Source organism: Acartia tonsa, chromosome 8 (assembly GCF_053477335.1).
Source record: "Acartia tonsa isolate MP-2025a chromosome 8, ASM5347733v1, whole genome shotgun sequence".
NCBI classification, from domain to species: domain Eukaryota; kingdom Metazoa; phylum Arthropoda; class Copepoda; order Calanoida; family Acartiidae; genus Acartia; species Acartia tonsa.
In genome coordinates, this window is record NC_137267.1 from 41,854,543 (window position 1) to 41,870,520 (window position 15,978).

The 15,978-nt window shown below is 32.5% G+C and overlaps 1 protein-coding gene across 1 annotated transcript in view; it reads left to right on the forward strand.

Moving 5' to 3' along the window:
* LOC145326981 (uncharacterized) overlaps positions 1–15,978 on the forward strand; it is a 29,727-nt gene continuing 13,749 nt past the window's right edge. Inside the window, exon 1 of the mRNA XM_080170449.1 lies at positions 1–180. Within this exon, the coding sequence (XP_080026575.1) occupies positions 129–180 (52 nt within the window). The 5' untranslated portion in view covers positions 1–128. The remainder of the gene's footprint in view (positions 181–15,978) is intronic.

Here is a 15,978-nt window from a genome sequence, read left to right on the forward strand (position 1 = left end):
CAGAACATTCCGGCTGCAGTTACAACTAATACGTCCTTCCATTGACAGGGCTGTGAGCTAAGGGAATATATATACATACAACAAGAGTGAATTTATACATAGCTTTGCGGCTAGAATTGAATATAAAAATGTACACTGTAGCTAAGGGTCCAACTAACTTATTACAAAAGTCAAGATTAGGTAAGAATTTTTATTCTCGTATTCATTCGAATCCGGTGGATAAGAACCGGTTCTCATCCATACGAAAAAAAACTATGTCTAGCATCGTATTATATCCAGCTTTCTACGAATATAAAACTGGTTTAATTCTTATAACTGTGCAATCTATTATATCTGCGGAAAGCTGTTTATAATACGATGCGAGAAACAACTATTATCAAATGAGTTTAAATTATTTAAAGACAGGAACGTTCACGAGGGGTTTGAAGTTGGGAGGGGGGGGGGGGGGGTCGATAACACCCTTTAAGAATTGTAATTGGGAAGAGTTGCCTCCCTCCTTTCCTTGAAAATTCCTGAGTACGCCACTGCCACCAATAAACCAATGAAGATATAAAAATAGTACCCAAGGTTACCAAGCCAACGAATGGGCGACAATGTTTTTATATACCAGTATAATAAAAAAGAATGTGAAGTAAACGTTTTAAAAATTTATGATATAATGTCAGATTAATTTATAGGAGGGAACATTATATTGTTAACCCTTACAGATCGGGCCCCAATTTGAACAATAATAGATTGGGGTGGTGGGGGCTAATTAAGCCCCTCCCCCCCTCTAGCTTGTTATTCATCGCATCGTAATATTTGTTAGATTTGTTAGATCCGAGGGGCCGAATGCCCGGGTATTGATTTTCTGATTTTTATTTTAATATTCGTGGAAAATTGTCTATGAAACGATGCTATACAGAATTTTTCAGTATTGTTGAGAACTGGTTCTAATTCAGTAGATATTAGCCTGTTTCGAAGATTAGAAAAAATAAAATAATAGATGTATAAATGATTTCATGACTTTCATAATTTATCAAGATTACATAACTTTCAACGTTTACATAAAATATTTATAAATGGTTTACACGAATTTATGAAAGGAAGGTAAATTAATCCTCCCCCCCCCCCCTCCCCTTCAATAGTTTTCAGCTAGCTACTCAAATAAATATATGCTCTTTGTTTGGTTAATGCAGGGATCGGAAGGGATAAGACAGTGGCCGATAAATTGAAGTACATCCCCAATGTTGCTATACAAAATTACCCCTTCATAGATTACAATTAGTTAGTAAAACGTTTGGACCCTCAACTTAATCAAACAACCAGTCAAAATTCAATAAAAGTTTACGAATTAGAATCGTTTGTATAAAACTTTGGGGACTAGTCATAGACGTCCAAGGGAGGGGGTAATCGGGTGTTTACCCCCCCCCAAAAAAATATTTTTCATTTTACCCCTCCCATTTAAAATTTACCCCTACCTTGGGACCATTTAGGAGGGGGTTTTTACCCCCCCCCCCAAACAATTTTAGGGGGGGGAAATACTCCACCCCCCAAAATAAAAAATCCATAACAAATAAAAATTTTAATAGGTACTAAATATTAATACATTATCAAATTACCCCCCAAAAAATTTTACCCCGGGGGTAAATTTTCGGGGGGTAAACAAAATTTACCCCTGCCAACAGATTTCACGGGGGGTAAATAACCCCCCCAAGCAAATTTTACCCCCGGGGTAAAAATTTTGGGGGGTAAAAAAAATTTGCCATTTTACCCCCAAAAGCAAATTACCATCCCTTAACAAAATTTTACCCCCCCCCCCCAAAATAAAAAAGCTTGGACGCCCCTGGGACTAGTGTAATAAACAGCCCAATGTCCCATACAAAATTACCCCTTTTGTAGATTACAATTAGTTTGTGAAACGTTTGGACCCTTAACTTAATCAACCAACCAGTCAAAATTCAATAAAAGTTTCCAAAGTTGTTGAACCAACGAATTAGAAATCGTTTGAATAAAGCTTGGCAGGGGCGTCCAAGCTTTTTATTTTGGGGGGGGTAAAATTTTTTTAAGGGGGGGGTAATTCGGTTTTGGGGGGGGGTAAAATGGCGCGCGAAGCGCGCCGCAAATTTTTTTTACCCCTCCAAAATTTTTACCCCGGGGGTAAAATTTGCTTGGGGGGGGTAATTACCCCCCCTGAAATCTGTTGGCAGGGGTAAAATTTGTTTACCCCCCCCCCAAAAATTTACCCCCGGGGTAAAATTTTTGGGGGGGGTAATTTAAATTTTATCAAAAATTTAGTATTAGAAATTAGAGATTTTCTATTTTGGGGGGGGGTATTTACCCCCCCAAAATTGTTTGGGGGGGTAAATACACCCTCCTAAATGATTTGGGGTGCCTACGGCACCCCCAGGGTAGGGGTAAATTTTAAATGGGGGGGGGGGGGTAAAATGAAAAAATGAAGCTTGGGGACTAGTGTAATAAACAGACCAATGTCCCCTGCCTCCCTGGGTTAATGAGTGATGTAATAGTTATTTCTCGCATCGTATTATAAACGGCTTTCCGCGGATATAGATTGTAAAATTATAAGATTAAAACTAGTTTTTTTAGCCCCGAGGTGCCGAAGGCACCGGCTAAATAAACTGGTTTTAATCTTATGATTGTACATTTTTATATTCGTAGAAAGCTGGATATAATACGATGCTAGACATAGTTTTTTCGTATGGATAAGAACCGGTTCCTATCCACCGGATTCGAATGAATACGAGAAAACATTTTCTATTGAACTGTCCCTGTATTCCTCAAACTGACCTTTAACCAACAGTACAAAGGAAATATAGATTTCTAGATTATCTTTCAAGTTTTAGATAGCATATATATTTTAAATAAATATGCAGGGATGGTAAGGAATAAGACAATGGACTACAAATGTACATTGTATATTTCCAATAATGAAAAACAAAACTACTCCTTCTCTTGATTAAAACTAAAACTAAAAACTATATTTTTTAGATATATTTTAAATAAATAAGCAGGGATCCTAAGGGATAAGACAATGAATGAAAAATTAATGAACATTTCAAATGATGGTAAACAAAACTGCTCCTTTTGATGATTAAAACGAATTGCTAAAAAGTTTGGACATAAATAGTTTGATTCAATCAATCAAGTTTTAATTAAAGAGTTTTATAGGTTTTTTTTTTAAAACATGTTGATAATTTACAGTCTAATGTTCCCTCCCTCCCGGCTAAACTGTGGCTATAATTAAAACAAGGATGACAACATCCATAAGTAGCGAAGCACAAAAAATCGTAGATGGGAATACGTACAGGTAGATTTAAAAGGTTTTTACTAAAATTAAGAATAGATTTATTGGATAAAATAAATATGAAACCTTGTTTTATTTTGTATGATGACGATGATCTACAACTTAAAAAATTTTGAAAATCGGACTATAAACACTGAAGATATGGAGAAAAATGTTAAAAATATAAAAAAAAACAGCCTAAAACCTGCTGAAAAGGCAGTCTGGCCTTCATGATTATTTCTTTAAACGACAGGAAATTTCATTTTGATATCTGTAACTGAAAAAATTTTGAAAATCGGACCATACACTAAAGATATGGAGAAAAATGTGAAAAATATAAAAATAGCCTAAAACCTGCTAAAGAGGCAGTCTGGCCTTCATGATTATTTCTTTAAACGACAGGAAATTTCATTTTGATATCTGTAACTGAAAAAATTTTTAAAATCGGACCATAAACAGTGAAGATATGAACAAAAATGTGAAAAATATAAAAATAGCCTAAAACCTGCTAAAAATCGGTCCGACCGCAAATGATGTTTTATAGTCAATTGTGCTCCTTAATAATGGGAATGTTGTCAAAAAATTTCAGCATTCTATCTTTTATAGGAGCTGAGTAAATCCCATTTCCCCCATAGCGTTACGGACTGACGGACTGACTGACGGACGGACGGACGGACGGACAAAGTGAATTATAGAGTAGCTTCGCTACTAAAAACTTCAGGTGGTTTCGCCACTAGCTGATAATATTTATATTTCCAACTCATATTTTATATCTTTTGTTTCTTAAAAAGTATGACAGTCAGACAGACCAATGGAATACTTGTTGCTCATTTGTATAGAAAATCGGACGTCTATCTTAAATAGGAGCCAAGAAAATTAAGTTTCACATAGAATGTTTTAGACAGTCAGACGGATATTTCTATTATTTAATTGCTTCGCTTCTTAAATGATGAATAACAACTATACTTAACTGAAAAAAAAATTTTTTTGTTTATCTTTATATACTTTGCATAGTAGTTTCGAAACTGTACACATTTTCTATGTTTTTTAGTAGTTTAGATATTCCCAAAAAAGGGCCCGTCCGTCTGTCTACCTGTCAGTCCATTACTGAAAAATAGAAAACTGAAATGTTAAACAACGATACTACTGGAAAAAATGAAATTTTTTTTGTTGTTTATCTTTATATACTTTGCATAGTTTCGAAACTGTACACATTTACTATGTTTTTTAGTAGTTTAGATATTCCCAAACAAGGGCCCGTCCGTATGTCCATCTGTCAGTCCATTACTGAAAAATAGAAAACTTAAACAACGATACTACTAGAAATAAATAAACATAATTTTTGTTTATCTTTATATACTTTGCATAGTGTCGAAACATTTTTTTGTAGTTTTTTAGTAGTTTATAATGATACTCCAAAACAGGTGTCCCTCCGTCTGTACATCTGTCAGGTTTTTTTTATGTCCTTTCTTAAATATAATTTCTTTCATTTAATTACCTTTTATAATTAGAGTGATTTATCTGATATACCTAATGTTTTTGTTTTGAAATTAAAACTCAAAATTGTTTAGTGGCTGCGCTAATCATGCGCTTAATGTACTTTTTTGATATATAATACATGTTTATATGTCATAAAAAAACTTGATTTAAAATTGTACTTTTAAAACCAGGGAGGTAGGGGACTGTCAATTACACTGGTTCCCGGAGTTGTATAAATAACTACATTATGATATTGGTTGGCTACCTTCAATGACAAATAACAATTCTTTTAAAAATTTCTTTGGCAAAGTCCCTAGAGGTTAGGGGCGAAGCCACTAGTGTTATATACTGTAATTATTTGAATTAAAGAAAATAATATATATTTAGTAGTGAAGCTAATCTATAATTAACTCGTCAGTCAGTCGGTGCTAGAAATTAACGTGCTTTGTCCGTCGGTCTGTTGGTAATGCCACATATATTTCATGCTTAATGGATCAATATTTCCTATTCTATTATTCTCTCTTGAACATCCGCTATTTGTATTTTTGTCTAGCCCATCCATAATTTTTCGTGCTTTATTACTTACAAGCAGCTTCGCCCCAAGAGGTGATCCAAAAAAAATTAAGGCGAAATTCCTAAAAGGACCAAGGAAATCTTCAGCAAATTTTTTTTTAAAAAATTGGGGAAGATTTTTTATGTTTTTTAAGGGGTTGGGGGTGTAACACCTCCAAGAAAATAGCCTAAAACCACCACAGGACCAGTAGGTTTATTCCCTGAAGAGTAGAATCCGATCGTATTAGTGGTTACCGAGATCTTAAGGGACGGACGGACGGACAGACAGACGGACAGACATCATTCTACTTTGTATTATAGATAAATGTTCTCATCTTTTTTAAAAAGTAAAGTTTCTATAATTAGGGTTGGTTCGTCCGTAAGGATAGCCTTTTACGTTTAATTAGACATGTTATAAAGTGTCCTATCGATTTCAAACTTTACATGATAATTTCTTAAACAGTAAGGTACGATTTAGTAGGCAAAGCAACTCTATAATCGTTACCAGAAAGTCCGTATGTCCATTTAAAACACATTAAAAAAAATTTCTGTATGATATAATTATTCTATTCATCTGATTTTTGGAACTATGTTTCTTAGGACTACAAGAAACAATATTATAAGCTAAATAAGCTAAGCATCTTTATAAATGAATCCTAAAAATGAAATAATAATCTTTTACAGTATCTTGTACATATTTAAAAATGTATGTACAATTTTGTTTAGATTTACAAATTAATATTCTGCTTATTAAGATCTGACACTCTACAAGAGTTATTGTTCGTTTGTCCTTCCTTTCTGATTTAGAGCTTCGCTTTTATGGATGTTGTCAACCTTGTTCTTCAAAAGAAATACTGCAAAATGAACTTTGAAGTTTGAACCTAATATACACGTTGAGTTAATGAACTTTGAACAGATATTAAATTCATGAAAATATACAAATAATTGAAATAATATCTAATATTAGGACGAAAGGTTGATAATGAATCTTTATATATAAGGTTTCATCTATTTAATAATGTAGGTAACTTGGAATTTCTTATTTTGTATCATAACTTTTTTAACAGTTTGGGTTTTAATCTCATATTTTTTTATTTTATTTGTAATACGATGCGATAAATAAGTATTAACGTTTTGCTATCTAGTAGTTTGATGTCTATATGACAAAGTGATAGAATGTATGTGTGTCTGTCTTGGCCACTTGTTTAGTTTTATTTACTATTAACCTATCCCAGTCAAATTTAAATTTCGGGGTAAAAATTGGCTTCAAAGTTCCGCAATTTTTGCAACGTCCGAAACTTTTCTTAATACTAATTTAATAGAAACGTCCAAAGATTTTAATATTTTCAACAGATTAGACAGATCATATATTTTATTTTGCATAAATAAGGTACAAAATTTGTTATATAGCCAACATGTATAATGTATATTGTAATTCATTTGATATAACTATAGATTTACAAAACTTTATTTTATGTACTTGAAAATAACAGAAAATATCAAAATAATGCTATTTTGGTAAATTGTATTTTTATCTCATGTAAATAATAAAACAAAGTAACGGGCACACTGACAGATTTAGTTGTAGATCAGCTTCGATTTTTCAAGTAAAAGTCACCCTCCCCCCTCCCCAGTCTTCTTATATATATATCATGCTTTTGTAGACAATAATTGATATTAGTAGAAATTTTACTTGATATAACTGCTTATATGCAGAATTTCATTTTCCCCTTATTATATGAATAGTTCAGCAGTATATATGAATTAGTAATACGGCTGAAAAAATCTAGCTTTAATATTGTCTTATATTCTTCAATTCAATCTTTTTTTATATAAATAAAAAAATTATCAAAGCATTAATATTATTTAACTAGACCATATGAAGCTCTTTATTGTACCTGTAATAAACGACGCTTTACAATACAAATGACTAATGATAGGCAAATACTCAGACTAAATTACCAATGGCAAACCAGTATACATTTAAATTGACTAATGGTAGGCCACTATGATGTAATTTTAAAAAAAAAATTTGTCTATATTTTTGGCACTTTTTATTTATCAGATTATTTACATTTCCTTATACCTAAACCCTTTCCTAAATATGTATTTATGCGTAAAAATTTCAGAAATTTTCCATAATGCCTGGCTTACCCCTTTCAATAATGGTATTGCTTCCGCCGTAACGGATAGCTGCAATAGTTAATTTTGACATGTTTGAAATGTCCTATGATTTTAAAATATTCCTAATTTTTATTAAGTTAAAATCTATTAAGCGTAGCAACTCTCAAATTAAGATCAAAAAGCTCATGTAAAACATGGCAGGGAGGAGGGTGACATTGGGCTGTTTATTATACTAGTCCCCAAAGTACTACAATAATGTTTTTGTTGGCTTAACTTCTTTGTTGACTTTTATTGAAATTTGATTTGTTGGTTCATAACATAGAGTGTTCAAACGTTTCACCATTTATTGTAATCTACAGAAGGGGTAAATTTGTTTATTATCATTGGGGATGTACATCAATTTGTCGGCCATTGTCTTATCCCTTTAGATCATTGTAAACATGTTATTATTCTTATTTTTCGAACAGAGAAAGGACTTGCTTTAATGGATGTTGTCATCCTTGTTAAAGTTGTAAAGACATATTTAACTCATGTGACTGAAAGATATATTAACAGTTGTAGGACAAAATAGTAACATAAATAGTACATTTCTTAAAAATTCTTATTCAAATATTAAGGTGCTTTCTCTCATAGAGCACCCCCCCCCCCCCCGGAGACAAAAAATGGATTATGGAAAGAAAACAAAGCCATTCCTAAATTAGGACAGAAGTCACCTTCCTAGGAAGGACATAAGTAGCCTTCCTTAAGTGAGAATTTGTTAGATGAAGGGCATAACATGCCTCCCTGAACAAAGATTTTGCAAGATTGAGGACATAAGTAGCCTTCCTTCACCTCACAAAACCTAGCTTTTTGATCCTTCACATAGCAAAATCTTGCATAAAATTGGTTTTTGGTCCATCACATAGCAAAATATTGGAAAACTTAGCTTTTCTGTCCTTCACATAGCTAATTCTTGCAAAACATAGCAAATTCTTGCAAAACATAGCAAATTCTTGCAAAACATAGCAAATTCTTGCAAAACATAGCAAATTCTTGCAAAACTTAGCAAATTCTTGCAAAACATAGCAAATTCTTGCAAAACATAGTAAATTCTTACAAAACATAGCAGGTTCTTGCAAAACATAGCAAATTCTTACAAAACATAGCAAATTCTTGCAAAACATTGCAAATTCTTACAAAACATTGCAAATTCTTACAAACTATAGCAAATTCTTGCAAAACATAGCAATTTCTTACAAAACATAGCAAATTCTTGCAAAACATAGCAAATTCTTACAAAACATAGCAAATTCTTGGAAAACTTAGCTTTTCTGTCCTTCACATAGCTAATTCTTGCAAAACATAGCAAATTCTTGCAAAAAATAGCAAATTCTTACAAAACATAGCAAATTCTTGCAAAACATAGCAAATTCTTACAAAACATAGCAAATTCTTGCAAAACATAGCAAATTCTTACAAAACATAGCAAATTCTTGGAAAACTTAGCTTTTCTGTCCTTCACATAGCTAATTCTTGCAAAACATAGCAAATTCTTACAAAACATAGCAAATTCTTGCAAAACATAGCAAATTCTTGCAAAACATAGCAAATTCTTACAAAACATAGCAAATTCTTGCAAAACATTGCAAATTCTTACAAAACATAGCAAATTCTTGCAAAACATTGCAAATTCTTACAAAATATAGCAAATTCTTGGAAAACTTAGCTTTTCTGTCCTTCACATAGCTAATTCTTGCAAAACATAGCAAATTCTTACAAAACATAGCAAATTCTTGCAAAACATTGCAAATTCTTACAAAGTATAGCAAATTCTTGCAAAACATTGCAAATTCTTACAAAATATAGCAAATTCTTGCAAAATATAGCAAATTCTTGGAAAACTTAGCTTTTCTGTCCTTCACATAGCAAATTCTAGCAAAACATAGCAAATTCTTACAAAACATAGCAAATTCTTGCAAAACATAGCAAATTCTTACAAAACATAGCAAATTCTTGCAAAACATAGCAAATTCTTACAAAACATAGCAAATTCTTGGAAAACTTAGCTTTTCTGTCCTTCACATAGCTAATTCTTGCAAAACATAGCAAATTCTTACAAAAAATAGCAAATTCTTGCAAAACATAGCAAATTATTACAAAACATAGCAAATTCTTACAAAACATAGCAAATTCTTGCAAAACATAGCAAATTCTTGCTATGAGGGTCCGAAACTCAAAAACGAATTTTCAGCGCGATCCGACCACCGGTTCTTGAGATACGGTGACCTGGTGTCCTTGGTACCGATGGTAAGATTTGGGAAATGGTTTGAATCCTTAGTAAATTTGGCTAAGTTAAAAAAATTTTTGACACTTAGAATATTTTTGACCTGGTGTCCTCTCAGTAGGTACGCTTGGTGTCACCTGGGTATTTTTTCTTTAAAAATTTGACTAAGTGTCAAAATATTTTTGGACTTAGCCAAATTTACTAAGGATTCGAACCATTTCCCAAATCTTACAGTCGGTACCAAGGACACCAGGTCACCATATCTCAAGAACCGGTGGTCGGATTGCGCTGAAAATTCGTTTTTGAGTTTGGAACCCTTATTGCAAGAATTTGCTATGTTTTGCAATAATTTGCTATGTTTTGCAAGAATTTGCTATGTTTTGCAAGAATTTGCTATGTTTTGTAAGAATTTGCTATGTTTTGCAAGAATTAGCTATGTGAAGGACAGAAAAGCTAAGTTTTCCAAGAATTTGCTATGTTTTGTAAGAATTTGCTATGTTTTGCAAGAATTTGCTATGTTTTGCAAGAATTTGCTATGTTTTGTAAGAATTTGCTATGTTTTGCAAGAATTAGCTATGTGAAGGACAGAAAAGCTAAGTTTTCCAAGAATTTGCTATGTTTTGCAAGAATTTGCTATGTTTTGTAAGTATTTGCAATGTTTTGCAAGAATTTGCTATGTTTTGTAAGAATTTGCTATGTTTTGCAAGATTTTGCTATGTTTTGTAAGAATTTGCTATGTTTTGCAAGAATTTGCTATGTTTTGTAAGAATTTGCTATGTTTTGCAAGAATTTGCTATGTTTTGTAAGAATTTGCAATGTTTTGCAAGAATTTGCTATGTTTTGTAAGAATTTGCTATGTTTTGCAAGAATTAGCTATGTGAAGGACAGAAAAGCTAAGTTTTCCAAGAATTTGCTATGTTTTGTAAGAATTTGCTATGTTTTGCAAGAATTTGCTATGTTTTGTAAGAAATTGCTATTTTTTGCAAGAATTTGCTATGTTTTGTAAGAATTTGCTATGTTTTGCAAGAATTAGCTATGTGAAGGACAGAAAAGCTAAGTTTTCCAAGAATTTGCTATGTCTTGCAAGAATTTGCTATGTTTTGCAAGAATTTGCTATGTTTTGTAAGAATTTGCTATGTTTTGCAAGAATTAGCTATGTGAAGGACAGAAAAGCTAAGTTTTCCAAGAATTTGCTATGTTTTGCAAGAATTAGCTATGTGAAGGACAGAAAAGCTAAGTTTTCCAAGAATTTGCTATGTTTTGCAAGAATTTGCTATGTTTTGCAAGAATTTGCTATGTTTTGCAAGAATTTGCTATGTTTTGTAAGAATTTGCTATGTTTTGCAAGAATTAGCTATGTGAAGGACAGAAAAGCTAAGTTTTCCAAGAATTTGCTATGTTTTGCAAGAATTTGCTATGTTTTGCCAGAATTTGCTATGTTTTGCAAGAATTTGCTATGTTTTGTAAGAATTTGCTATGTTTTGCAAGAATTACCTATGTGAAGGACAGAAAAGCTAAGTTTTCCAAGAATTTGCTATGTTTTGCAAGAATTTGCTATGTTTTGCAAGAATTTGCTATGTTTTGCAAGAATTTGCTATGTTTTGCAAGAATTTGCTATGTTTTGCAAGATGAAGGACATAAGCAGCCTTCCTAATGTAAGAATTTGTCAGACAAAGGACATAAGTCACCTCCCTTAAGTTAGATTTTGTTAGATGAAGGACATAAGTAGCCTTCCTTAGATCAATTTCCAGTGACTTCTGTCCTAATTAGGAATGACTTTGTTTTCTTTCCATGACCAAAAAAATGTTTTATAATCATGTTAACCTTTACATTGTCTCAAAAAATTTGAGCACTTTAATTGAATGTTGTTTAGGTTGGTTCCAAACTATTAGTATCCAAACTTTTCAATTAAATATTTTAATCTACAAAAGGTGTAATTTTGTTTATAATCTTATCAAGATTTGTACTTTTTTCCCTTTACCTAGTTCATGTTCCAGTTGACTACAGCTTAGATCAGGGATACAGGTATAGGACAATGAAAGATTGATTTTTCCTCCCTACTAATTTCGGTGTTATATTAGCACATTGTTGTATAAGTCAATGGATTTATTATTATTGGATCTTAATTGGATAAAGTATAATTTGTCTTTATATGATATTGCTATTCCCATCAACTCTTTTACCCCATCCCCTCCTCTCCTACTAAATGATTGAACTGACCACTTAATGACAGGGGAAATAGCAACCTAAATTGACGACAATTTTACCCCAGTCATACTGTAATCATTATTGCTGTTTGTTGGAACTTTTAGAAAAATCTATATTATGCAGAGATAAGACAATAGACGATAAATTTATATACAATCCAAATGATGATAAACAAAATTACCCTTTTCGTATATTTGAATTATTCGTTGAAAAGTTTTGTCTCTACTTGTTTGGAACTAACTAAGCAAAATTCAAAAAAAGTACCCAAAATCAACGAATAAGATAATAAAACTTTGGGTACCATTGTAATTTACAGTTCCCCTCCCTCTTTGATCATCCATGGCATCCTTGAAATGTATAGTACACTTTTGCTAAAATTCTGGAAAATCTGTCTGTTAATCTTTTTAAAAGCGAAGCTACTCTATAACTCACGTTGTCTGTACGTTCATCCGTCCAGCAATCCATACTATATATAATGCTATGTGGAAGGTTAGATTTACTTGGCCGCTTTTCAAGATAAATAACTGATTTCTTGGAAAGATTTCCCTAACTATGTACATTTATTACACAGTTTACTTTGCTCGTTGATCTGTCGGTCATGGGAAATACAGTTTACTTGACTGATTAATGAGTAGTCTATCTTTAAGTTACATGGTCTATCGGTGAATCTGTAATGCTTTTTCTCGTATTCATTCGAATCCGGTGGATAGGAACCGGTTCTCATCCATACGAAAAAACTATGTCTAGCATCGTATTTTATCCAGCTTTCTACGAATATAAAAATGTAAAATCAAAAGATTAAAACCAGTTTTTTTAGCCGGTGCCTCCGGCACCTCGGGGCTAAAAAAACTAGTTTTAATCTTAATTGTTTAAGCGGTTTATAATACGATGAAAGAAATAACTATTATTGCTTCGCCTTTTATTAATGTTGTCATCATTGTTTTCTTTGCAGTTTCCACTCATATTGTGTAGTTAAAATGTTATGCTCTAAAGAACACTTATCAATTCCCAAACATTGTCTCTTGAACACTAAAAAACTTTTCTACTTATTTTTGAAATAAATTAAATATAGGGAGGGGGGGAGGGGTTGTTTACTACTTGATTGTAGGTTAGGTTTGGTTATATATGCATTTGGAAACTTGGTAGCCCCACAGGATTAGGGCACCGCAGGGTTAGAAACCCTGTAGGGTTTATGCAATTGTATAGAATAAAGAAACTGTCCTCCCGTATTTCAATTTTATTTCAATATGAGTTGGGGGGGTGGGGGGGGTGGGGGTGTGGGGCTCTATGCTTAATAGGTACTTTGTTATAAAGCACAATTTTGAAGATAACCTGGCTGCCCATTATGATTATGTCCTTTTGTACGTCTGTCAGTGAACGAGAATTGATTGATTGAAAGCCATAGTCTCTACGTGTTCAGAGCTGGATCTTTAAATTATTTTAGCGGTGAGCCAGATCGGGGTTAGCCAACTTTCCACCAATGAGATCATAGCATTTTATGAAATGCTGCGCTGTGATTGGCTGAAATTCGGCGCACCCCGATCTGGCTCACCACTAAAATGATTTAAAGATCCAGCTCAGATCTAAAATTAAAGTATAATGGTAGAGGGGACATTAGCCCAATGTAATTTTCCCCTCGGGGCAGGGACCCTGTCCCGATTTTATATTTGGTCTTTGAAATAAGCTAATAGCGTCAGAAATATAAACACTGCCAAGTCCCTACCAAAAAGCAATTTGCCAGCAGATGTAAAGAATCTTTGCCATTTGGGGTAGTTGGAAACAAAAAAATACATTTTTGATAATTATTCAAGGGCTGATTGTGCTTTCCCACAAAGTGCCTAGCAAGCATGAACCACCTTATCCATTTATTGTTGAAATAAATTTAAAACGAAGGACTGGGTAGGTCAAGGAAATAGCCTAAAACAACCCCATGACACTTGGGACAAAAAGAAAACTTGCTACTTCATATTTTAGGATATAGATAGTTTTATACAATATTTGAATTTAACACATAATTTGCTTTATATAAAAGATTTTCTAATACTAAAACAAGATTTTAGAGACAGACAAAATGCATTCTTTTATATTGTAACATGTCAATGAATTGTTCTGTAAAAATGTATATTATTTTATTAAGATTTAATTTAAGAGTACTTTCAAGTTTAAAATAAAAATAAGGATGACAACTGTTTTATTGAAAATTACAATGAATATTAATAGTAAAAGTTGAAAAATTAATATAAAATAATATCACAGTAAACCAAAACGGAAGAATGAATCAAGCATAACAGTTGTATAATAAAGAAATATGTTACCGAAAAATTTTCAACAATCTATTTAAAAACTGCTGAGAAAAACACATATTTGCTAAATAAAAATGATATATTTCGTGGCATTACCAATCTACTTACTTTTTTAGTAGCGAAACTACTCTATAATTCACAATGTCCGTCCGTCCGTCCGTCCGTCCGTCCGTCCGTCCGTCCGTCTGTCCGTCTGTCCGTCCGTCCGTCTGTCCGTCCGTCCGTAATTAATGAATTGGAGGAAACGTGATTTTCTCGGCTCCTATAAAAGATAGAGAGCTGAAATTTTTTGACAACATTCCCATCATAAAGGAGCACAATTAACTATATAACATCAATGGCGGTCGGACTGCTTTATAGCAGGTTTTAGGCTATTTTTTATATTTTCCAAATTTCCCCATATCTTTGGTGTTTATGGTCCGATTTTCAAAATTTTTTCAGTTAAAGATATCAAAATTAAATTTCCCGTCATTTGAAGAAAACAACAATGACGGTCAGACTGCCTTTTTGCAGGTTTTTGGCTATTTTTATATTTTTCACATTTTTCTCCATATCTTTGGTGTTTATGGTCCGATTTTCGAAATTTTTTCAGTTAAAGATATCAAAATTAAATTTCCTGTCGTTTGAAGAAAACAACAATGACAGTCAGACTGCCTTTTTGCAGGTTTTTGGCTATTTTTATATTTTTCACATTTTTACCCATATCTTTGGTGTTTATGGTTCAATTTTCATAAATTTTTCAGTTAAAGATATTAAAATTAAATTTCTGGCGTTTTATGAAAAGAAACAATGGCGGCCAAACTGCCTTTTAGCAGGTTTTTGGCTATTTTTATATGTTGATATATTTCCCCATATCTTTGGCATTTTTGGTCCAATTTTAAAACTTTTTTGCATTAACAGTTTCAAAATATTTTTTCCCATTGTTATGTGCATCTAGTATGTAATTTACTTTAACCATCTTCATCATACAAAATAAAACAAGGTTTCATGTTTATTTTCTCCAATAAATCTATTATTGATTTTAAATCTACTTCTACGTATTCCCATCCACAATTTTTGTGCTTCGCTACTTATGGATGTTGTCATCCTTGTTTACCAGAAGAATCAGTCTTCGATCTTGAATAGCAGCCGAATAAATCATCTTTCCCACAAATCTCACAGACATACGGGTAATCACCATTTTTTATTTTTTAATTAAATATTTTCAAAAAACACGGCGGGATACAGCTATACTGCACAAAACAAGAACACACTTTATAAAATTTATTTTGCTTTATTCAAGCCTTATCAATTCTATTCGTTTCAGAGTTTCTGTACAACTGTTATATTAATATTGCTGCGCTACTTGTAAACATTACCGTCCCTGTTTACTTACATGTGTGTTGTAAATCTAGAAAGATGAATATACCTTTTTACAGAACTGAATTTCAAATAGGAAAGCCAAGTGAAGTTTTTTTATGAAGTTTTGAAAGCACCAAAAAGAATGCAATGTTTCATTTTCTATTACCCATTTCTCGGTGGGGAATATAAGCTAATTTATGTTTACCTTAGTGGAGAAATTATCGGGGAGGGAGGGGACATAGGCTCTTTATTTCACTAGTCCCCATAACGTTTTCCTATTCATTAGTTCAACAACTTTGGGGACTTTTGGTTGGTTGATTTATTAAGTTAAGTGTTCAAATATTTCAACCACTAATTTTATTCTACAGAAGTGGTAATTTTGTATATCAGCATTTGGGATGTCTTATCCCTTTAGATCCCTGAGAA